This window comes from Gymnodraco acuticeps, unplaced genomic scaffold (genome assembly GCF_902827175.1).
Source record: "Gymnodraco acuticeps unplaced genomic scaffold, fGymAcu1.1, whole genome shotgun sequence".
In the NCBI taxonomy this organism is placed as follows: domain Eukaryota; kingdom Metazoa; phylum Chordata; class Actinopteri; order Perciformes; family Bathydraconidae; genus Gymnodraco; species Gymnodraco acuticeps.
This window is the reverse complement of record NW_022991435.1, coordinates 4,085,526-4,109,797: the sequence shown is the minus strand read 5'-3', so window position 1 is coordinate 4,109,797 and position 24,272 is coordinate 4,085,526. Positions and strand designations below refer to the sequence as shown.

Below are 24,272 nucleotides of genomic sequence, written 5' to 3'. Positions count from 1 at the left end.
CCCTGGTAGACGAGTTGGGATCGCAGAGAAATGCTCTCCGCAGACCCATTCTCACAGCGTTTATAAACCTTTTTCTTACTCTCAATATCAAGCCACACTTCTTGTTTTGACTTCGGCTGTGAGTGTTTGTGTGTGCTCGGGATGAGTTTCGCGCTGTCTCGCTGTATCGCCAACCCGGAAACCACACCAGTAAGCCAGCTCACCGAGCAGCGAGCCTTGCAACGTCCCGACCAATCAGAGCACACTGGGCTCACAGAGAATTGGGGGGGGGCAGGAGCTCCAACAAGCCGTTTAGGACAGAGTGAATACCGGTGAATACACATACTATACAGAGATGCTGCATGAGAAACCAATGTGAGTTTGGAAAATTGCACAATATAAATCTATTCTAGTAGACCTCAACAATGGAATTATGATCAGTAGAAATGGCCATGACATGGGACCTTTAATTAAAACACTATGCATAATATGTTATGTTTGTTTTACACATCACACAGAGCACTTTTGCAGGTTTTTACATTCTTATGTTCCCGTTTTTTATGAAAAACAGACATATTGAATATTACATATATGAGGGCCTGTACCAAACTAATGCTTATATAATGACTAATGGTATCTTTGTGTTTGCAGGCCAACACAGGCCAGATGGACGACCCTGGTAAACAATGGACCATGGTGTGCAGCAACCTGGCACTGATACAGGTAACATCACCTCAAACACCTTTGAAATACTTTGTTGAGGTACATGTGGTACCCTATGGTCTAATACTGACTTTGGAGACACATTACATTACATGTAATTTGTTAGACGCTTTTATCCAAAGCGACTTATATACATTCAATACTGTGGACAATCCCCACAGGAGCAATTTGGGATGAAGTGTCTTGTCCAGGGAAACAATGACATGCTGACTGCAGTGGGACTCGAACTTGCTATCCCCTGATTCGTCCAAGTCCAGCACACTAGCCACTGAGCCACACTCTCCCTCGCCACAAAGCTTACTGTGTTCACCAGGCAAAAAGAGTTTACAGCCTCGTGCAAATATCACCACACTGTTTGTCAAATGCATTGTTAAATCCTAATAATGATGTCATGTTTGCCATTATTTTGCAGGTTCAGGCGACAGTGGTGGGTTTCCTGGCAGCAGTGGCAGCTATTTGTTTAGGGTCCTTTTCTCGAGGGGGGATTGAACTGGACCAGGCCGCTGTTCTCTGTGCCAGCAGCATCATCACTGCCTTTGTTGCTGCTCTTTCCTTAGGTGAGTAATTAAGTTTGTTTTTCTTGTTTTGTATTAGAAGTATAATACATCTATCATATCTATATTTTCCAATTGTTTTAGCTACATTGTTTTAACCAAGTCTCAGTTTGCTAAGTAGTTTTGCCCTTAAGAGCTTCCTTACTTGTGACAATTAGTGAATTACAGTAGGGAACGTGTGTAAATTGAATATGTATGCTGTGAAGATCCACTCATCTTGGATCAAGGGGGCAGCAATTAAGCACACATTTGGTAGAGAATGCTAGAACATTTACATTTTACAGGCTCAGCCACTTGAGAGCTGATGTGTAATCAAAGACATGATGGCTGAAACACTTGCTTCATAGCAAGCCTATATTTGATTCTTTGTGTCTTGTCGGTAATTACATTTGAGTTCTTTTTTATTACAAATTACAGGAATATCAGTTTTTATATATTTTTGTGAAGAGTCAAACAGTCTCTTAAAGTCTTTTTCACACATCCTTGGACGAGAGAATGAACAGATCAGAACTTGGAGTTCAATTTGTTTTTGTTAATTAAAAAATGTATACGCTTTAAACACAGAAATATGATTTATGACTAATAGGATGAAATTGCTGTCAATTCTAATGACAGCAATGACCTGTGTGACCCGCTCTATTGAAATCAGTCAGATGTCGGCACATTACAAGACAATCATGGGTTTATGTCAAGAACTCTTGTTTTGGTTGATTTTAAACAAACAAAACAGTGTGTCCAATTCAGTGATAACTGTCAGCTCTGACTCTGATCAGTGCCCCTTATGGAAGCAAACAAGAGACAGAAGTATTTGAATTTTATCAGACACCGAATTTATAGCATTGAAAATAATTACTTTGAAAATCATGTATCTGAATTTGTTTTGCTCCGAATTGACCTATGTGAAATAAAAATGTAAAAATTCAAGTTAAAAAATTTCGAATGTTCAAATTCAGATCCCAAAAATTAAAGTGAAAAAAATTCGATGTCAAATATTTCGGTGTTTAAAATTGGTCCGTGTACTTTTTGTCAGTTTGATTTTTCGTTTAAACCAAAAGCCAAAAAACGAAAATACCAGCCTTTTTCCGTTTTTTATTTAAAACGGAAAAACGGAAAACCAAAGCCGTTTTTCCCATTTGTGTTGTCTGAATCAAAAGACGGATAACGAGAAAACCTAATAAAAAAAAGTCTGTACGTTTTGTTAGTTTGATTTTTCGTTTGACCCAAAAAAACGAAAATACCAGCCTTTTTTCATTTTAAATCAAAAACGAAAAAACGGGAAACCAAAGCCGTTTTCTGAATAAAAAAAACGGATAACAAGAAGACCTAATTAAAAAAACGGTCCGTGTACTTTTTGTCAGTTTGATTTTTGATTTTTTTCAAAATTCAATGTCAAAAAATTCGGTGTATAAAATTCGACGTCAAAAATTATGATGCAGCATAATCCGGGCTACTCAGACAGGATAAGCAATCGAGCCCTAATGCAATCAAACCGACTTCTGGCCTATCACAGCCAAGCGGCGAACCCCGGGACAGTGCGGTGAAGCCCAATGCTGAAAACTGTAGGCGATGGATGCAGATGGGAGCCATTCCCGTAGACCCTATGTTAAAATGTCCAACTTAACATCAGAAAATGAACATGTTTCTAGCCTGGATCCACAAAAACATATTCTGTATATACACTGAACAAAAATATAAACGCAACACTTTTGTTTTTGCTCCCATTTTTCATGAGATGAACTCAAAGATCTAAAACATTTTCTATATACACAAAATAACCATTTATCTTAAATATTGTTCACAAATCTGAAAAAATCTGTGATAGTGAGCACTTCTCCTTTGCCGAGATAATCCATCCCACCTCACAGGTGTGGCATATCAAGATGCTGATTAGACAGCATGATTATTGCACAGGTGTGCCTTAGGCTGGCCACAATAAAAGGCCACTATGAAACGTGCAGTTTTGCTTTATTGGGGGGGTCCGAAAACCAGGCAGTATCTGGTGTGAGGGGTAGGGTTAGGGGTAGGGTAATGTTGTGAATCGAGTGGCCCATGGTGGTGGTGGGGTTATGGTATGGGCAGGCGTATGTAATGGACGACGAACACAGGCCACTTGATTCACAACATTACCCTAACCCTACCCCTCACATCAGATACTGCCTGGTATTCGGACCCCCCCAGAATAAAGCAAAAATGCACATTTCAGAGTGGCCTTTTATTGTGGCCAGCCTAAGGCACACCTGTGCAATAATCATGCTGTCTAATCAGCATCTTGATAGGCCACACCTGTGAGGTGGGATGGATTATCTCGGCAAAGGAGAAGTGCTCACTATCACAGATTTTTTCAGATTTTTGAACAATATTTGAGAGAAATGGTTATTTTGTGTATATAGAAAATGTTTTAGATCTTTGAGTTCATCTCGTAAAAAATGGGAGCAAAAACAAAAGTGTTGCGTTTATATTTGTGTTCAGTGTAGTTAGATTCCCCCTTCATGACAACGGGACTGCTGCTCCTCTGTCTCACTGCTAGCTCCGTTAGCTCCATTGGCTCTGTGATGCTACAGGGGCTCTGCTCATGAGGAGAACACTACTTGAAATCGGCCGTGTTTGTTGTGTTGGTTCCTGGTGGACTATTCGTCATGCAAATATAGGATTTATCTGCGGTTAAAACAGACCGTCCATGAATGCAGTTTCTTCGGTAAGTCAACCCTGCGTACTTTATGTTATGTTACTGTTGTTTTTATTAAGCTAACGTTAATGAATGTTTAGAGTTGAGTTAGCATTTGAGCAATCGTAGCTCCATCTGTGCTAACGATGCTATGCGTAGCATCCAAGAGTGTAAAACATTAAGTGGGATGCTGCTGTATACCAAAAGGCTTCTGTGCGAGGTTGCTAAAATAAGGTCATCCTTGTACGTTAGATAGTTAGTTTGCTAGTTAGGTTACTGTATGCATTGTTAAGGTTCGTTTAAATTCGCTATGCTCTACTATAGCATAACATAGACTAGCTAACGTCAACGTATTGTTGAAGAGAGGCTTCGTGTATATTAAATCAACCTCACAATGAAATGTGTGTATCTTTAAAATATGAACGTCACATTTCAAGATAATAACGCTCCCTTAGATATTGTAATATGGTTTGTTGAACTGGAGTTATTTATTGCAGCTAACCGCCTATCCGACCCAAACATTGTTGTTTTTAATATTATTACCAATGCCTCTTTTCATTTTATTATCATCACACTTGAGAAACAGCCTCATCGTGGCTGTACATCGGAACATGTAACTTAATGCCTGCATTTAAGGACGATGAATAGCGTAGTCAATGCTTTAGTGACAAGGAAATTATTTGTTTAAATATTAGATACAGTGTGACGTTATCTGTGACTTCAGTGAAAATTAAGCTTATCCATTGCATTGCATTTGTTAAATAGGTTTGTGTCTAACCCTTACGTGTGTGATACATATATGGCATATGAAAACAAATTAATTTGACTGACTCATGAAAACCTCATCCAAAGTAACAGTAAAATAAAAAGGACCTACACAATACTACTCAATCAAACTGATAAAGTATAAGGACTGTGATATCTATCAATTTCTTAAGTATAACAATAAGATTATGACCTGTTTTTTAAAAGAAGATAAAACATTGTTTGCATGTAAAAAAGTCTGTAACCCACGCATGTAACTTTACATCTGTTTGTTCAAAGTGTCCTTAAGGTGATCCAGACAGGCTGGACCAGAGGAGGAGAGACAGATCTGGAGTCCTATCAGCAGAGAACTTCAGCACGGATTCCAAGGCACACCTTTTTCATACTTTACAAAGAATGCATAAAGTAATGACTCTAATACACTGATATACATTAAACATGACTGAATACTAGATCACCTGCACATCAGTGATGTTGAGTGTACTTTCTTAGCAAAAGGGCACATTTGCATTTTACCAAGCAACATAACTTTTTTGTTCAACTTTCACATTTCAATGTATTTAAGGCAAATATTATTGAACATAGTGAGAACTGCGACCCTTTGTCTCTGCATACTGACTGTAAAGAAACATGTTAAAAGTGATTCTTTCAGTGAGACAACCGAACAGAGCAAGCTTCTACAGTTGCACTAAGTTTTGATAACAGTTCAATATTATTTAATAATACATTTATTTCAATGTTGATGAATTTAGAACGGTTTATTCATAATCTGATTATCTTTGAAGCACACTGTTGGATTTAAAAAACACATTCAAATAAAAAAATCATTATATTTATAGTCCCTGAACAAACAAACACACCTCATTCTTAAATAACACACTTGCTCTGCAATAATATGTTTTTTGATATTTCTGTTAGGAAAGGACATGCCTGAGAGACAGGACTGCTTCACCATTTCCTCTTTCTCCGAGGGTCCAGAAGAACATCCAAGAGGGAAAGGAAAAGCTGATGTTATGAGATATAAGAGCAGTACAGGACATTCACTAAGAGACACTTATGGCGCGTTTCCACTGCAGCGGGGTAGCCCCGTTTAAGCGTCCCTAAGCGTCCTCGCTCTGGCCTCGGGCTGCCTCGCTGGCCGGCACAGGCCGTGGCGCATTTCCATTACAGTTTAGGACCTGGGGTAGCAACGCAGTGTAGGCGGGGCGATCGGCTTTGTTTTTGTTCACATTTCGAGTTGTTCCGTCGAGCTCCCGCTGGATTTGATCATCCCCAATGAGATGTAGGAACGTAGTCACCTCCTCGGTCGACCACGGTGTGCTTTTCTTATTAGAAGTAGCCATTTTTGTATCTCATCCGTTTACAAAATGCTGTTTATAAAAATGCTGCAAGCTTGCTTCTAAATATATATGCGATGCTAGGGATGTACTCGCGCGCGATCTTGTGACGATTCTCTCTGACCAATCAGCAGTCGAGAGTGTTGACGTCACTAGTTCAGCCCTGGCCCTGGTCTGAGGGAACCACGATTTTATGAGGCCGGAAAAAGAGGGAAAAAGTACCCGCTGGCCGGTACTAGGCTATATGGAAACGCCACCAAAAACTGGCCTGGCCGCTTGAGGACGGTTAAGGACGCTTAAACGGGGCTACCCGCTGCAGTGGAAACGCGCCATTAGGCCCTTTCTCATTTCACTAATTCCCCTCCTCGACTCCTATCCTCAAGACTTAGTCCCGCCCACAGGAGATGCGAGCGGAGGAGCCAAGGAGGGGAACCGAGGAGAGAGAAGGGGAAGCAGCAGGCGGTTAGAGAAATGAGAACTCCTCTCCTCTGAGCGGTCATTTTAAAGAGACGTCCATTAATGATGACAGGAGGCACAGCAGCCCTCTGTCTGATGGACAGATGTGTTCATGACGACTTATATATTTACTTTTAAGTAATTCACAGTGCGGTATAATGAGACAATAACAGGCTACAGATGCAGACACACACACACACACACACATATATATATATAGCCTATGTATATATTTATATAAATATATACAATTTCAGAATCAAACAGAGCACTCTCATAATAACGTAACACTATCAGAGACTGGATATACCCCCCCCCCCCCCCTCTCTGGTCGCTACAATGAGGAAAATAAATTACGGGCCAAAAGTTGTATTTACAAGTATTGAAAGTAAGCAGAGGTCACCAAACCAACTGAGACCTGTCTGTCCGCTGCATCTACGTACACACTGTACCACACACACCTACACCACACACACACCTACAGCTCCTAAAGCATATAATCAGGCTACAGCCATTGTGTATTTTATTATGTGAAGCACTAAATGGTCTTAGAAAAATATCGACTCTTTGTTTGTAGATATCTACTAAACTAAAGCAAATAAAGAGAGTAGGCCTGTTATACTGAGTGATATATATTTTACACACTGCTCTGCTTTCTGCACGGACCTCACAGCTGTTCTCACTGGAAACATCGCGTCGCGATGAAAGCAGTTTCTAAAATAATATCCAGGGGATGCATGCAGAGCTGTCATTGGCTGAGATAAGTCTGGCCGTGCGTCACGACTCTTTGAAACATCTCTGTTGCCGGAAATGCATCCACGAAGGAGCCGTGGAGGACGTGGAGGACCCATCAGTGTATCCTCGGTTATAGCTCCTCCAGAGAGCCTCCTCGACGCTCGATCCTCGGTCCTCGAAGTGCATTTAGAGAAATTAGATGTCCTTCAACATGGCGCGCTGAAATTCATTTCCGGGTCACTACCGGAGGAGTCGAGGAGGGGGAATTGATTAAATGAGAAAGGGCCCACACAAAGGCCTGCACACTGACTAGTTTTGTAGTCTAACAGGAACTTAATTGTTGTGTTGTTTTGTGTTTTACGTTGCACCTCAGAGACAGTGTGATTATTGTCAGGCCTATAAAGTTTGGCAAAAAAAATAAAAGTCAGCTGATCAAATGCATTTGCCTCACTTTATGAGCTTCACATCACTTGTGCCTTGTACCGCAGAGTTTGCAACGTCACAAATAAATGGTGCCAATCTTCAGTCAGATGTGAATGTGTAATTTAACATTTTCAGTAAGAATAACGGACAAAAAGAGTGCAAATACAATTTACATGAACCATCACCATTTTTTTTTTAAATAAAAACGAAATATACATAAGTTACACTCAATGTTAATCTGTTAATTGATTAAGTAAACACATGTTGTCAAATAAAGCGACAGGCTAGGCCTGTGCAGGTGGTAACAGCTATGCCCAGCATGGGCTAGGTTCTGTAGGTGCAGCTGGTGCAGGTCCTCCTCCCTCAGGCCTGGTCCTCCTCGCAGGGAAAGACCCTCAGCCCTCTCTGGCCAAACCAACAGACAGGACCATTCATAAAGCTGAGGTCTCCCCCAAAGTCTCTAACCATCCATCCTGTGAATATGAGAGGGGAACAAATAGTGTAATAGATGCTTTGGACAATAAGAAATATAAAGTTAACTGTTGAGTTGCTCAGTTTTTTAGATTGACAGGGTTTAATAATACAAACAAAAGGAGAGGCACCGTAAAATAAAGATTGGTCTTTCAATAAATTGTGTTGATTTTGTCTTTTGAATTATTTGTCTAAAGTCAAGTAGCTAGAACTGTTACTTATAGTTTGAATGATACAGTGTGGTTATAATGTTTGGAGGAGGCATCACAGGTAAGAGCACCATTTGTTGTGTTCCATCCACAACAAATGCCCACAGATTGATGTGTGTATGTATTTATCTACTATTTCTTGAATCATTACTGTCAGTCCAAAACAAGAGATTTTGTTTTAGTAACATTTTTCTCTGGGTAATTATGACAGCATGTCCTACTATTTTGAGAGTTTGAACAAACCAGACCTGCATTTATTAATGTAGAAAATAATCAGCACATTAAACCATTATGAAAGTAATCATTAGTTAGCTCATTGTTCAAAATGAGCTCCAACTACACACAGTTAAGTCAACTCTTGCATCGGTAATAACAATACAACAAATGATATAGTATAACTTGTGTCTACTTTAAATACTTTAACAACACTTTCCTAATTATACTAACATACTTTTACTAAAGTAACATTAACATGTTTAAATCAGGTTTAAATGCAGGGCTTTTGTAAGAGAGTATTTCGTATAGTGTAGCACAACCCAGTCTCATGGCATTTCGTGTTCACCAACACGATTTTTCCCTTTTTTTTCGTGTTGCACAGCACGATTTTAAAAGCAATGTATTTCTACTGGTAATGTGTTTCGTGCCTGCAACACGTATTTTTCTCCGCTCTGGTCGTGGAAGACCGGAAGCTGTGTGGTTCATAAAAACATGTTCTTAACATGTTCTTATCAAGCCACAATTATTGCTTTTATTTTAAATCGTATCATTTCGGACTTTTGTTTCCGTCTGTGAGGAAAATAAATGGGGCTCAGAGCCTCAGGATACTGAAATCTGTATTTTTTCAATCTTTTTTTCGTTCTAATTTGTTATTATTTTCAAAATAACACACTGTTATTTGCTCACCAATAACACACAATTATCCTTGCTTTTATTTATTGGTTTAATTCCATAATCTCGGGCTTTTTTGGCGTCCGTCAGGAACTGAATTTCAAAATAAAAATAACCTCTAATCCAACCGAAGTGATCGTAACGTTACTTTGCAAACCGCCCCCCCCACACACACACACACACACACACACACAAAAGGACACGGTAACGTTGTGATTCACTTCAATTAATGATAACTACTGAGCTTGCTAACAGCAAGGCACAAGGCTACTTCACTCATTTAGCTAATGTAAGATACAAATGCTGTCGAGCCCTCACTGCTTGTAAAATAAAGAGCACAAACTGACTACTTACCCGAGCGGCGAGCCCCACTGTTCTCCGTCATTTTTCTCCCGGGTTGTTGTGATCACATGACTGACAAAGCCGTGCTCTGATAGACCAGAAGTCGGTTTGATTGCATAAGGGCTCGATTGCTTATCCTGTCTGAGTAGCCCCGATGATGCTGCATCGCAAGTTTGGACATCGAATTTTATACACCGAATTTTTTGACGTCGAATTTTTTTCACTTGAATTTTTGGGATCTGAATTTGAACATTTTTATTTCACATACTGTAGGTAAATTCGGAGCAAAAACATTCAGATACATGATTTTCAAAGTAATTATTTTCAATGCTATAAATCCCATGGGAGCCTGCCTGCAGACCTCCACTCTCAGGACAGTTCCGGTGCAGACCTCCACTCTCAGGACACCTCCACCATGTCAGTACAGGAAGTGACGATTCTGACGCGTTTTTTTTCCCTCCCACCGAAGGACTCGTTTGATGGAAGTTGTCAAATCACAATGGAGACTCATCACGGAGGTGATGAGTCCGCCCACCATGCACTTTGGGTCGGCCTTGGTCAAGCCCTTTTGACCCCCCCAGCCTGGTTCTTGTAAAAGTTTTTCGCTCAAATGACACCATGGAGGAATGTAACGGGAGTTGACAGGGGACTCTGCCCGCCTCACGAGTGCCTATTTTCGGACACTTATTTTCACTTTTCCCCGGTTTTATTATTTATTTATTTTTTGGCTATTTCACCCGGTTTCTACCGGGGACATTGCCCGGTCTCGGGTGTCCCCCCACGGCCTGTGTCCAGCCCCCCCCCCACTCATGCATATATTAACGGATTTTGACAATTTTTGTTGCATTTTTCTCCTCTCCTCTCACTGATCGAATGGCAAACGCGACCCACTGTCGGAGGGCCTCCGCGCTGGCCTAGTGCCGGTGCTCTGGCGGTCGGTTCCTCCGAACTGCGGGTTCGACTCTGTTGGCCGGGAGGGTGTGCTGCGTTGGGGTGGGGGACTTCCCCCACTCTGCGTGTCTCTTCCTTCCCGGGCCGGCCGATCTGAAGCGTGACCAAGACGCACCGTACAGGGGTCCCACGGGTCCCGCAGCGGGGTGAAGGTTCCCAGCTGGAACCTCCCCACCTCCGCCGCGGTGCACCCGGCAAACACGGTTGTTTCTCGAACCTTCCACTGTTGTCTAGCGCAGTGGTTCCCAAACTTTTAAAAACAAGTAAAAATCTCAAGGCACACCTATTGTGCAAAATAGCCCTTATAACACGTGTTATCACTCATATCATGTAAAATATCTGTAAATGTGCATAATTATTTACTAATGCCAAATAAAATGTGACAAAGACAACTATATTACTCATGAAATATTTATTAACGACATATTTCAGAAATTAATTTGAAACTTTATCAAATTAGGCTTCATCAAAGCAGCAACACACTCATTCAAACCAGACAGGTCACAACATTACAAATGAGGCAAAGGAAACTCAGCAGAAATTCAGCACAGAGAACTGTCAATGCAAGGACGCTGCATTGTCCATGGTCCTGAACTACAAATTATAAATGTAACATTTCAGCAATCAGCATTGAAACATGTGCTATTGTAAATGTGAGGGAATCATTTTGTCTTTACTCCTAGATATTTAACCTTATTGCCCGTTGACGTTAATAACCAACCAATATTCTGTTATCTCCTTTAAGGAATGTGCTCCAGCACTTAAGTGTCAGTTTTATGGCCTGATAGGGGGGTTTACGACTGTGAGAATGCTGGCTTCTAAACACCACTGACAAGTGATTGAGTATTTCCAGTTGGGGGATATCTCCTGTAGCTCCACAGATGTTTACGCCTCCCCCAATATGCTGATTAACTCTCTGTAAACTATTTAAAAGGTGTATCGAGAGATAGGCTGGGCAGAATTGACATGACAACCCACCCGTGCAGTCAGAACCTTTTGCTGCTGTGACTTGTGATATGAATTCTCCGGCCGTTGACTTGTAATAAACTACCAGTGTTTGACATCAAAGCTCCAACTCTCCTCGTGTCTCTCTGAGTCCTGACTCTCCATTGCTGCAGAAGTTTCCCTTACAGTAAATATTTTTGCCGACTTACAAATTAGTGAGATACATGTTTCTGTCGGGGCGCGCAGAATTTTGTTATCCTTGGTGACACTGAGGAGAGGGCCACTCGCAAGTCCTGTTCAACAGAGAGCCGTGACCTCCTGTTGTTCTTCATGTAAATCAGAGTAGAGAACGCCAACTCCAGAGATGGGGTCGTTACTAAAAAAATGTAATATATTACTTTTTAAAAGTAATGTATTACACTACTTCGTTACTATCTACATAAAGTAACTCGTTACTTTACTCGTTACTTTACTCGCCGAGCATGTACGAACTGCGCATGCGTGAGTGGCAATAACTTTCCTTACCAGCAGGCGGCGGTAGTGTGTATTTGTCATTCAAAACAGGCAACAACCGGAAGACAGAGAAGAAGAACAGACTACGTGATATAAACAAACAACAAATAGCGTGTGCGTTAGCTTCACCTTAGCATGTGTTCTTTGCAGGTGTTTGTTGAGGTTTGACGTGGTGTTTACAGCAGTGGATAACAGCTTCTGGCCTGGACACAGTTTGCACCTCACCGTCATATTCCTGTCTATTCTTCGGACGAACTCAAAGTAATGGGCATACCTCCACCCCTCGAAAGTTATCGCTGACTCAGCCATGTTTATGCAGCACTGCACGTGGAGATGTGGACGCGCAAGTCGCGCAGATTACGTAGGCTACATATAAACCTACAAAGTACTGATATAGTAAATAAAAAAATAATTATTTGTGTGCAGTTGTATATTGCAATAATAACGTATGGTTGTCACAAAATCCCACGGCACACCCGGACTTGCCTCACGGCACACCGTTTGGGAACCACTGGTCTAGCGGGTGTAACTAAAATACAAGTCTGGTACAGCAGTTCAGACAACCTCTCCCGGAATAAACTTCAACGTATCATCAATAAAGCATCAAAAATCACCTGCAGTCCCCTTCCATCACTCGAATCACTTCACCACCAACGAACTGTCACAAGGGCAAAGAAAATCATTTCTGACCCCTCCCACCCAGGTCACCATGTCTTCCAACTTCTGCCCTCAGGGAGGCGCTACAGGTCACTGTCCGCCAAAACCGCCCGCTTCAAAAACAGCTTTTTCCCCTTTGCAATACGGACACTAAATGGACTCTAAATAACCCCAATGAACAATAACAATCCACCACACCTTGAACTTTATGTTATATGTCTTTGCCCTGTGCTGTGTGTTGTACTTTTTATTGTCTGTTTATTGTATGTTGAATTGTATGGAACAAGCTGTAATACTCTGCACTGAACACGAATTCCACCAGCCTGGCTGTGTGGTCATTAAAGATTCTAAAGATTCTAAAGATGTCGTATTTATATATATAGATAATAAGTGTCAGTACGATTTTATTTTGTATTTGCGTGCATTTCCTGTTCGGAAAGTGGTGCTGCGGCTGTAGGCTACTGATAGTAACAACAATACAAGGTGTCTGTATATATATATATATACATATATATACACATATGTATATATATACACAAATGTATATAATAAGTGTCAAGATCCAATTTTATTTTGTATTTGCGTGCATTTCCTGTTTGGAAAGTGGCACTGTACTGATAGTGGTGATTTTATTTTGGAATTCTTAGCGTGCACTTCCTGTCCTGAGAGTGGAGGTGTCCTGAGAGTGGAGGTCTGCACCGGAACTGTCCTGAGAGTGGAGGTCTGCAGACAGACCCCTCTCGTAAATTCGGTGTATAATAAAATTCAAATACTTCTGTCTCTTGTTTGCTTCCATAGCCCCTCCCTCTCTACGACTCCCTTAGCTTTGCCATAGACTGCAAAGATCACATCAAAATCAGAGCTCATTCAATTGTGGTCCTAAGGGGGGTACTATGCCCCCAAAATATTAGGCATTGAACCCCCTCTTAAAATAACTTAAAAGTAACTTTAAAATATACTGTAAACTTTGAAGGTGTTTTTTCTCAGAACGGCGTCTTCATAACAGTCATGTAATATTTGCAGTACGAAAACAGTAAGGCTATAATTGGAAAAATAAGGATCTCCTTTTTCCAATGGTGTACATAACTCAAAGTTTTGTTTTGGGGTCAAAGTGACTTTATCTGTGCCTCTGAAGATCGTCTTTAGTGATAGGAAAAACCCAGCATGTTTCTGCTGAAAGCTTTTATGAAGTTGTCGTGTAACCCTGATAAAGTCTCTCTCTGAGAACACTGAATTATTTATTCTGTCTACAACATTCAGTCCTTTTTTTTACCTTGTTTGAAAGTGATTACTTTTTCTCCACCATCATGTTTTCTGTTTCTCTCTTCTCTCTGTCTTTACTCTTCCTTCTTCCCTTCCGTAGGCCTGGTGATGATAGGAGTGATCATTGGCTCCAGGAAGGTAGGGATCAACCCGGACAACGTGGCCACCCCCATCGCTGCCAGTCTGGGGGATTTAATCACTCTGTCCCTGCTGGCCACCGTCAGCACCGTACTGTATGAATATATAGGTGAGGAATAATCTCAGCTCTGATTTATGACTATCTCTCACATCTGGACCTTTTCTTTCAATCATTTTCTTTTTCTTTTTCTGGAAGTAATGAGAACAGTGTCACGCAGTGATTTAGGGCTGCAGATCTCAATTGATTCAATGTCAACTATCAAAAGTAATCAAGAAATGTATTGAAAGTAAACTCAAGCCCAAATCTTTAGATCACAGATTTCTAATGTGAGCGTGCTCCTCTATGAAAGTAAAATGTATATATTTGAGGTGTGGAAAACAATGAATTTGTATTCATTTTGTGAAAGACTAATCAATATTTTTCATAATTTTCATTATAGACTCATACATTATCAATTAATCCATCAAATAATGGACATGAAATGATAATAATGTATTTTATTTTAATTATTGTAATAGAGTGGCGAAGTCATGCCCATCTACTTCCGGTCCGGGACCTTATTTCGGAAAAACTATGTATTGAAGTCAATGAAGAGAGAAAACGTATCTTTCGATCCCGTTTGAATTGTGCCATGAATTACACATATGATGTTTGCCAATCTTAACAAATAATTTCCATGTCAAAAAAGTCACAGTTTGTTGTAAAACTGTTGAAATATAAGACTATGGAAAATACGCAACTAGAAAGACTACAAATCCCAGAGTCGCGTAAGTGATGTCATAACTGATGTCACAATTGTTTTCCTCCACCAAATAAGAGATAGCTAAGATAAGATAACTTTAAGATGCCTGTGTGCTTAGTACCAGGTTGTTATCATACCAGCAATGGGTATTGCTCGTTCTTTCGCTTCCCGTCTGATGAAAGGACCAGGAGTGGCTGGATCAAGTTAGCTACCTAGCTAGTAGCAAGCACGTTAGTTAGCATTACAGCCTTAGCCTTGTCATTTTTATTAGCCTTAACATCAAGTAACATCAAGTAACCCAAAATGTTAAACAGTAAGAGTAGTCATATTTCGTGAACCCTTTGAAGAGTAGGCTACTGTCACACCGGTGTGATCATTCTATAATACACAATTTAAGCCCGGGGGAGAAATGCTAACGCTAATGCTACATTAGCATCGGCGATCTGTTCTACTTCATGCTATCGGCACAAATGGTTGACATTAAACATTAAAAAGATCAGGCAGTTCAGAGAGAATCAAAGGAAGGCAGGCAGGCAGCTTTGCATGACATTCTTCTGGACGTGTTTCATTGTGGTGATAGTGAGGGTAGTCAATCCCTTGTTTGGCAAGACAGTAGTGACGGCCATCTTGGTGTTGTGTGTTGTTGTGCTAGTCGGCGAGACCAGAGATGTAGTTCATTAAGCGTTTCACACAAAAAATGTGTTACTTCACAGTTTTACGACACATTTTTATTTTTTTTACTTGCAAAATTAACTTTTAAATTGACAAACATCATACTGTATGTGTAATTCGTGGCACAATTCAAACGGATTCGAAAGATAATCTTTCTCTCTCCATTGACTTCAATACATATTTTTTCCCGAAATAAGGTCCCATGGAGCTCCCCCGGAAGGGGAGGGACTTCGCCACTCTATTGTTGTATTAATAATATGAACTTGCAAAGTAACTATTAAGTACTGTTGTGAAATAAGTGTAGGGAGTAAACATTAAAATATCTTCTTCCAAATTGTAGTGCATGACACACATCTTTTTTATTTGTCAGACTATATACCACCATATGGCATTTTAAACCAATGTCAATAACCAAACTGCAGCTGTCAATATTGTATTTTGATAACTTAATGATATCATAATCATATTATCAAAAAAAATTCCAAATCGGGATCAATATAGTACTATCTTATCTTATCATATACAGTATCCTGTCATGTATGTCTATTACTGTGTTCTCTTTTTTTCTTCATATTATTTTCTCTGAGTCAGATGTACTAGTGTGTCTCTTCCTGTCCCCCAGATGTGTGGTACCTGTCCCCCCTGGTGTGTGTGCTCTTCTTGGCTCTGATCCCCCTGTGGGTGGTGTTGGCGCGGCGCAGCCCCCAGATCAGCGAGGTGCTCCGCTCAGGGTGGCAGCCTGTTTTAGTCGCCATGTCCATTAGCAGGTACACACTTTTCATTCTTCAACGGGGAATAATATGAAAAACATCTAAATCTAACCTTTTTTTTATACAATTACATTTTCAATTTCATCTCAATTAACTTCCAGCTTAACTTGTTTTAGTTTATGCACTATATTTTTCATATTAAGTGTTTAATTAACTGTTACATTTGACTAATTTGGGGATCTTTACCATTTCTCCTTATTGTTGCCATTATTTTTTACTTATTTGCTTTTCTTAGTGTCAGGATTTATTTGTTTTATTTCAGTTTTATTCTTACCCAGCAATTTTTTTAATGAGGTCTCTTTTTATCAAAATCACAATGTGAACAGTTGCGATATTCAAATCACGTGAAGCACAGTATTTGTTAAATGCTAAATATGTGTTAAAAAAGCATATTGAAAAAAGTATTGTGGAGCTTAGCACAAAACAAAACAGATTTGTTTGGTACAGATTATTTGATACAATCACACCATAATAAATATTTGAATGGTAATAGGCATTATGATTACAATATGATAAATCCCTTATATAGTGAATCATATCCCAATATTAGTCAAAATAGTCACAATATTTCGTTTTTTTAAATAATGCAGCCCTAGTCTCTACCTCTATGTTTTTTCTAAGTTGAAGGTTAACCAGTGGATGCCATGGTTAAGCCCATGGATGTATAATAAGACCTGGATACAGCGTCGGAGGCGGGGTCTCGTTCTTTCCTATGAGAGCTGCTCATTGGCATATGAGGACAAAATGGCACAACTTTTGAGAGAGCAAAACGTCACAGATTACCCGCCATGCCTGGCTGTCAGAGCAGAAGTACCCGTATGTGCGCTCATAGAGCAGTTGAGCTGCCCCTTAAGCCCTCAGAATAACGTTATTAGCACATTTTACAACTTGAGGACCTAATGTTTTTAATAAGGGCTATACAAATGTTCATACTGGGTAGTTTATTTGGTTAAAAAAAAATTATCCAACGATTTACAGACCACTCTTTCCCAATGTTAGTCAATGGGAAAAAGTCTTTCTGGGCCCAGGGACATCACATACTGATACGGAAGTTGCAGTACCGCCGTTTGGAAACAAATAATATTTTCCTCAGAGTACGGCACACTTCCTGGGGGCTTGGTTAAGCCCCATGCCCCCGGTACTGGGTGCAAAACGCAACATCTTTCAAGAAACAGCGTCTGTGGGCTTCTTAACATTTAATAAACTATGAATGTGTCATACCCACTTAACGGGAAGAAACTCAGCTATCAGACAATATTAACAATGTTTAGCTAAACGAAACACAAGGGTAATAATAAGCCTCTGAATTAGCCCTGAGCGGAAAAATGCAAACGCACTTAGCACATAACTCACGGTATTAGTTATCGGATCTGCAAACCCAGACAACACACAACGTAGCTTTACGGGACCAAAACGGAAAATAAGTCTTACCGTTGCTGTTTTCTGATCAAAAGTTGTGTTCAATGGCATTAAAACACATAAAACGCTGCTGAAGGTTAATCCAATGTCTCTGTGTCATTTTGAAATGATTACTGATAATCCATCGTCATATTTATGGCAAAAACTGAGTTTTCATATATAGCTGCTATGATAGCTACAAGAGTGTATGACAGCTTCCGGTTTTGGGCATTCTGGCTGCGCATCACTCATTCACCAATGGGTGATGTTTAGATAGATTTTAGGAACTTCCCCTCGATTCTATTGGCTCTAATGGTTAAAAAGAGGTGTCAATCACCAAAATCGACCGAGGGGAGCCAAAGATATGGAAAATGCACCCAAATGACCCACAAAGTGGGTTTTTTTCTTCTAAATCTCTCTAAAAAGGTAAAATGTTACTTGTTTTGCATCAATCTTTATACAGGGTACTTATTATATGTAATAGTTGGTATTCCTAAAGCTTTTAGTCTTCGATCCCATCATTCAAGGGTGGTTTTCACTATAAGTGTTTTCTTTTTGGACGGACAATATAATTTAAAATGTTTTACTATGTTCAATCTGAATTTACTTTGAAATAAAAATAATTCTATATTGATTCTGACTTTTCTACATCCAACTCACAGGTTTATCATTGCTTTGAGAAAAAAGAATATTAATTTACCCCTTTTAGAAGTGAAGATATAGTCATTTGTACTGGGAATATCATTTTCGAGCCTGAGCCCTTAAAAACAGACTTGGGGCTTAACTGGTTAAAGAACTTCCTGGCAACCTAATTAATTATAATTCAAGCAGTATGTCATTAAATACATTACAATTATCTTTACAGGTTCATCTGAGCTGGTTGTAGTAGATCAGTTCAGGATTTGCTAATAAAACAGCTGAAAATAAAGGTTACCTTCTAACATCAGAATGGGAAACCATGGCAGTGGCTGTATGTGGCTCTGATTATCTCTGTGTTTGTGTTTCCCAGTTTTGGAGGCCTTATACTGGACAAGACAGTGAGCGATCCAAACTTTAAAGGCATGGCTGTCTTTACGCCTGTTATGAATGGTAAGCTCTTTCAAGCGAAACGTCAAAATGAGAGATGAAATGGCATTGTTGCCATTTATTGGTTATTCTCCAGATTTACAATTTCTGCAACACTTGCATTATTAAAGAGGCCCTATGCTCAGGTTCATATTAGGATTATGTGTCTCTACATGTCTTCATGCTTTAATGTTCAAAAAGCTCTTTATTTTTCTCATACTGCCTGTCAGGGCCGTATCCAGGATTTCCTAAATACCGAGGTCCAAACATGCTAGGGGGGTTCGGGGATATACCCAAAACATTGTCAACATTCATTTTCCATGTCTCTCTCCTTTCCATAACCTGCAGCCTCTCTTCCATCTTCTTTAGTCTCTCTGTCTTCTTCCTGTTCATTACTCTCTCTGTCCTCTACTCTTTCTCTTTGTTCAATCTCTCCCTCGTTGTTCACTTTTTGCTCCTCCTCACTTGTCGCTCCTGCCAGTGAATTAAAAGCAATTCAGCAATTTAGTTCATTTCACTTGTTTTTTGCATTATTTTTTGTATTTAAATCTGTTTTATTTGATTCTCAAAAGAGAACAAAGATGTAAGCAAATTGTGTATTATACAATTGTATGTTATGACATCATAACTGCAATAGATGTATGTTGTTTTAAAATTATGCCTATTGTCTATATTGTAAATGAATCTGTTATGATTTGTCAACTACTTAGAGTTGTATGGCAAAAGTCCCGCCCCCTAGCATATCATCTACAATGCGTTGGAGCGCTAGCCAATAGAAGCATAAGTATTACATAGTGATGTCACTATGTTACAGAAGTAAACAAAGGAGTCTAATTCAGGCTTATTATATTGCTAAAAAATGTCACTGAGCTAAAACAATAAAAATGATGGCTGTGTTTTGTCTGTAATATTATTGGTGCAATATATTACTGGATCTGACCTAAGATGGGGGCAGAACACTTGCAAGTGTTGTATGAGTCATGGTGCTTTCAGTGGACTCAATCCATTCTTTGTAAATTTGCCCCAAAATACATATAGTGTGACATTTTGCAACCAGTATATTTAAATCATTTCATTTTCATTCACATAAGGTGTCACAGTACTGACTTCAACTCACAACAACAACAAAAATCAGTTTTGTCAGATCTTCAAATATGTTTTCACATGTTGCCATAATGCTCTTCCGTACCTCACATTCCTAGTCATTATGTCCTCTCTGTTTCCTTCCCCTGTGTAGGAGTGGGTGGTAACTTGGTGGCCATCCAAGCCAGCAGGATCTCAACGTACCTGCACTTCTGGAGCATCCCGGGGGTGCTGCCCTACAAGATGAGGCAGCACTGGCCCAATCCCTGCATCACCTTCTTCTCCTCAGGTAACACTGCCATGCTGAATGCATGACTTTGCACCTTTCTACATAATAATAATAATGCATTTTATTTATAGAGCTTTTTTCTAGAAACTCAAAGACACTTTACAGAGGAGTAAAAAAAGAAAATCATTAAAATGGACTTCCGGTTGAGCGGCCATGAGGCAGGCAGTGTAGAGTTGGAGCTCCTTGACCCTGACAGCTAAACGCCTACTTTATGTGGTTAAAACAGTCTAATAGACAGTATTACGAATAAGGCGTTGGTGTAATGACCAAGGGGAAATGGAAAACTGCCGTACAGAAGAAAGAACAGACGCCTCCAGTTATAGAAAAGTCCGCTGATGATACGGCTAATGGTAACCATTTTTACCGAGGAATTAGCACTACTGGAAGCTAACAATATGGCAGACATACAGACAATACTCCAAGAATTTAGAGACTTTCGTCGGGAAAACGGCGAAGCGCTCCGTGATATTAAGGAATAAATTAATGCAACACACAACAGAGTGGACGAGGCTGAAAACCCAATCTCAGGGGCAGAGGAACAAGTGTAAGTCGTGGAGGAGGCTTTGCTAGAGGTGCTAAAGCTACAGGAGAGACTGGAGGCTAGGCTCACGGATCAGGAAGGGCGGTCAAGACGGGACTAGGCCTGTCGCGATAATTGATAAATTGACTTATCGTACGATAAATAAAAATGGACTCGATAACTTTTCTGAGCTCGATAAATTGCCGTTTACATAAGGATGTGACCAGCATTTTAGCTAGGAGCTGTGAGGGGCGGGGCTGACACACGAGCCAGGTCAGGACACTCTGCGTGCACATGCAGCAGCGTAGCAGCCAAATAAATAATATAGCGACAAGCGGGAGACAACGTGTGACTTACTCGCACATCTGGATTCTCCGGTCTGGCAGTATTTTGGATTCAAGCCAAATCAACGAGACAAATACGGACTTGAATGAGCCGGGCGGTGTGTCGCATTTGTTTAAAAAAGGTAGCAACAAAAGCAGGCAATACCACGCATTCTAAACTACACCTAAAACACAACCACCCCATTCCATTTTCCCAGCTGGTAGCAAACACGGCAGCTGGAGATGAAGAGCCCCCACCTTCCCGACAGTTTACAATCAAAGATGCATTTGCCCGACGACAATCCAAACATGTTGGTGTTCCTTGCTCGAAAACTTTGAAAAACAGATTTGGATATGGCCTGTTGAGGCATCTGCGTCTTTGTATGGACAGTGGACTATACACTTGAGTGTTGTTTTAAGGAGGCTTTTTTTGCTTGTGGGACAATGTGTGCTTTTATTTATTTATTTATATATAGATAGATAGAGAGATACGGAGAGCTCTGTTTTCCAGCCTGAGTCTATTTAATGTATTGTTTTGGTTGTATGTGATTTAATACATGTATTATCATTTAATTAATTTGTTTTATTTATTATATATCATTTATATATTTTAATATTATTTCACATTTCATTTGCAATGTTGAATGTTCAATAAAAAGTTATGTTTGAAAGTATGTATGTACTATTATTATATATTATCATTATGTCAGTGGTCTAAAATGGTCTTACAACAGTGCCGACAATATTATCGTTTATCGCAATAATTTCCAGGAAAGTTTATCATCCAACAAAATTAATTATCGTGACAGGCCTGGACGGGACAACATTCGACTTCACTGTATAGTGGAAGGGGCCGAAGAACACTCTATGGGAGTGGCTGCCTTTGTGGAGAATCTGCTACGAGCAAAGCTAGATATTCCTGCCACTACCGAGCTCAAGATTGAACGAGCCCACGATCCCTGGGTCCTAAGCCGCCACCCGAAGCCCCTCCACGATCAATAGTGGCAACATTCTCAAGCTTCAGAACCAAAGACGGCGTGCTGAGGTTGGCCTGGCAGAAAAAGGGGTTACCAGGAGAGGAAAGTGATACTGGAACATGATTATGCCCCGGAGATCCTCAAGAGGCGTCGGGAATACACAGAATAGAAAACAGTTTTGAGGGAGAATAAACTACGCTTTCAAACACCATTCCTGGCCAGGCTGAGGGTCTTATATGAGAAGGACACGCGAGTACAACTCAGCGGCGGAGGCAACCAAGGACATGGCACAACGAGGACTACAGGTTTCTGTCTACAAACCCGCAGTGAGTTGGTCAGACAAGATTAAATCCACGATGTGGCACACAGCCGGAGCCTCGGCAAAAGACACTCTGCCAATAACCACTAGAGCGGCTTACAAGAAGAAACTGGAGACGTATAGAAGAAAGTGAGGGTATTAAACGGACATGTTTGTTTTAAACATTATGGTCATACCAAATTGAAGTTAATCATTTTATTTTGTCTTATTATATAAATAACCCTGAAATTGGAAGACTTATAGTTTTGATATTTTTTGTGGGCAAAGTGTGTGGAGAGACTAATTACAGAAACGGTCACTCAAGGCTCGGGTTTATGTGTGCACGTTCAAGTACGGAGCAACGGGAGGGCCCTCTGAACCCTGGAGGCTGCAGAGACTATCCCTCTGAGCCAATAATACATCTTGGCTCACACAAGGTCACAAACATGTCCTCTTCATGAGCAGATTTGTTTCGTTTTTTCAATGTCTGCAATCCGAACTGTTCGGATCCTGTTCCCATTAAGTTTGAGTAGCCTTGGGGGAAGGCATTGGTTAAGAGTTATCTCAATTTTGAATAAAATATGGAAGATAATCCAGCTCCGATCGGAGTAGTTACTTATAATGTGAAAGGTGGGCTCAACCCTTTAAAAAGGACTACCATTTTTAATTTTTTTTAAAAAGACAAGGCAGGAATAGTATATTTACAAGACATGCTTTTAAAAGAGCCAGAACATGCTAAACTCAAAAGACAGGGCTTTGGTCAGGTTTTTTTCTCATCTTTCCCTTCTGGGCACCAAAGGGGGGTAGCAACGCAACACTCTTAAAACTAGTGGGTTAAAAAATAACGCAATCATAACCCAGCTGCTGAGTCACTATAGGACAGAACACGCGCTGGGTTGTCTTAACCCATGTGCTGGGCTGGATAATTTTAACCAATGTGCTGGGTTGTTTATTTGACCCAAGCTAGTGATTGAATTTAACTATATCACTGGGTTAAATATAAACCATACATTGGGTTGTTTATTTGACCCAAGCTAGTGATTTAAATTAACTATATCACTGGGTTAAATATAAACCATACATTGGGTTGTTCATTTGACCCAAGCTATTGATTGAAATTAACTATATTGTTGGGCTAAATAGAATATAATAATAATGTATAATAGTGTGTGAAGGCTGACAAGTGAGCGGCACGACCAAGTAAGGAGACAGAGGCAGAACGTCTTGATACAACCCGGTGTGGGTATTTATTCATCTTTGGTACATGGTTGACCACATCAAATCCCCCAATGACTGTCTCCCACACTATTCTCTGAAACAGAAAAACCCCAGAGCCTAAATGCACAACCCAATCAACCCAACAGGACACAGGTGAGGGGGGAGGAGACAACACAGGGCACCAGGTGCACACAATCAACGGCAACAGACATGGGGAAAGGGGAACACATTTCAAAATAAAATACAATAAACACTACATCAATAAATAGTATAAATTGTATAAAAATGCCCGAAGCCGTCAGTTCACAGTGACAAAGTTACCTTAGTCACATTTCCTTACCCCTCTCCCCAGGAAGCACAGTGTCTTAACTTCGGGACAACCAGTCAGCCACCCGGTTTGACTTCCCGGTTTGACTTAACCGCAAAGTTGTACGGCTGCAAGGCACCGGACCACGGCGCAATGCGCATGGTTGCATCGCTCTCTGGCCTTGGCCATTTTTCTTTCCTCGGCCATTTTTCTTTCCTCCATGGGTCTCCACTCCGCCCGGTGTTTCCTGGACTCCTCTATGTGCTGCGGAGTGGCTCTGACCTTCTCCAGCCTCAGCTGCCTCTGCACCGGATCCTCATCGTACCCCTTCCTGACCAGCTCCTCAACCGGGAGCTTCTCTGTCTCCGCTGTATTAGCTGCTTCAGCGTCTGAATTCGTTATCTTGGTGATCTCTATCCCCACGGCAACAACCTGCGGCCCCTTGTGCAGCGTGGTTTCCTCAGAGGGTGCCGTGATGTCGAAAGGAAGCTTCTCTTTCTTCTTCTTCGGGATCCGATCCTTTTTTGCTTCTTTGGGCTCATACTTGTGTTGCAGTTCCCCTACTCTGATCTGCAGTTTGATCTTGTCACTCTGA

General features: G+C 40.5%; 1 protein-coding gene across 3 annotated transcripts in view; it reads left to right on the top strand.

Annotated features, from left to right (window-relative positions):
* The window catches only part of LOC117532629 (solute carrier family 41 member 3-like), a 92,127-nt gene that overhangs the window by 48,242 nt on the left and 19,613 nt on the right, over positions 1 to 24,272 (top strand). For all 3 annotated transcript variants that reach the window (XM_034195997.1, XM_034195996.1, XM_034195998.1), the window contains 6 exons: positions 631 to 702; positions 1,115 to 1,259; positions 13,977 to 14,123; positions 16,052 to 16,196; positions 18,607 to 18,686; positions 19,900 to 20,034. In XM_034195997.1, coding sequence (XP_034051888.1) covers positions 631 to 702; positions 1,115 to 1,259; positions 13,977 to 14,123; positions 16,052 to 16,196; positions 18,607 to 18,686; positions 19,900 to 20,034 — 724 coding nt within the window. The remainder of the gene's footprint in view (positions 1 to 630; positions 703 to 1,114; positions 1,260 to 13,976; positions 14,124 to 16,051; positions 16,197 to 18,606; positions 18,687 to 19,899; positions 20,035 to 24,272) is intronic.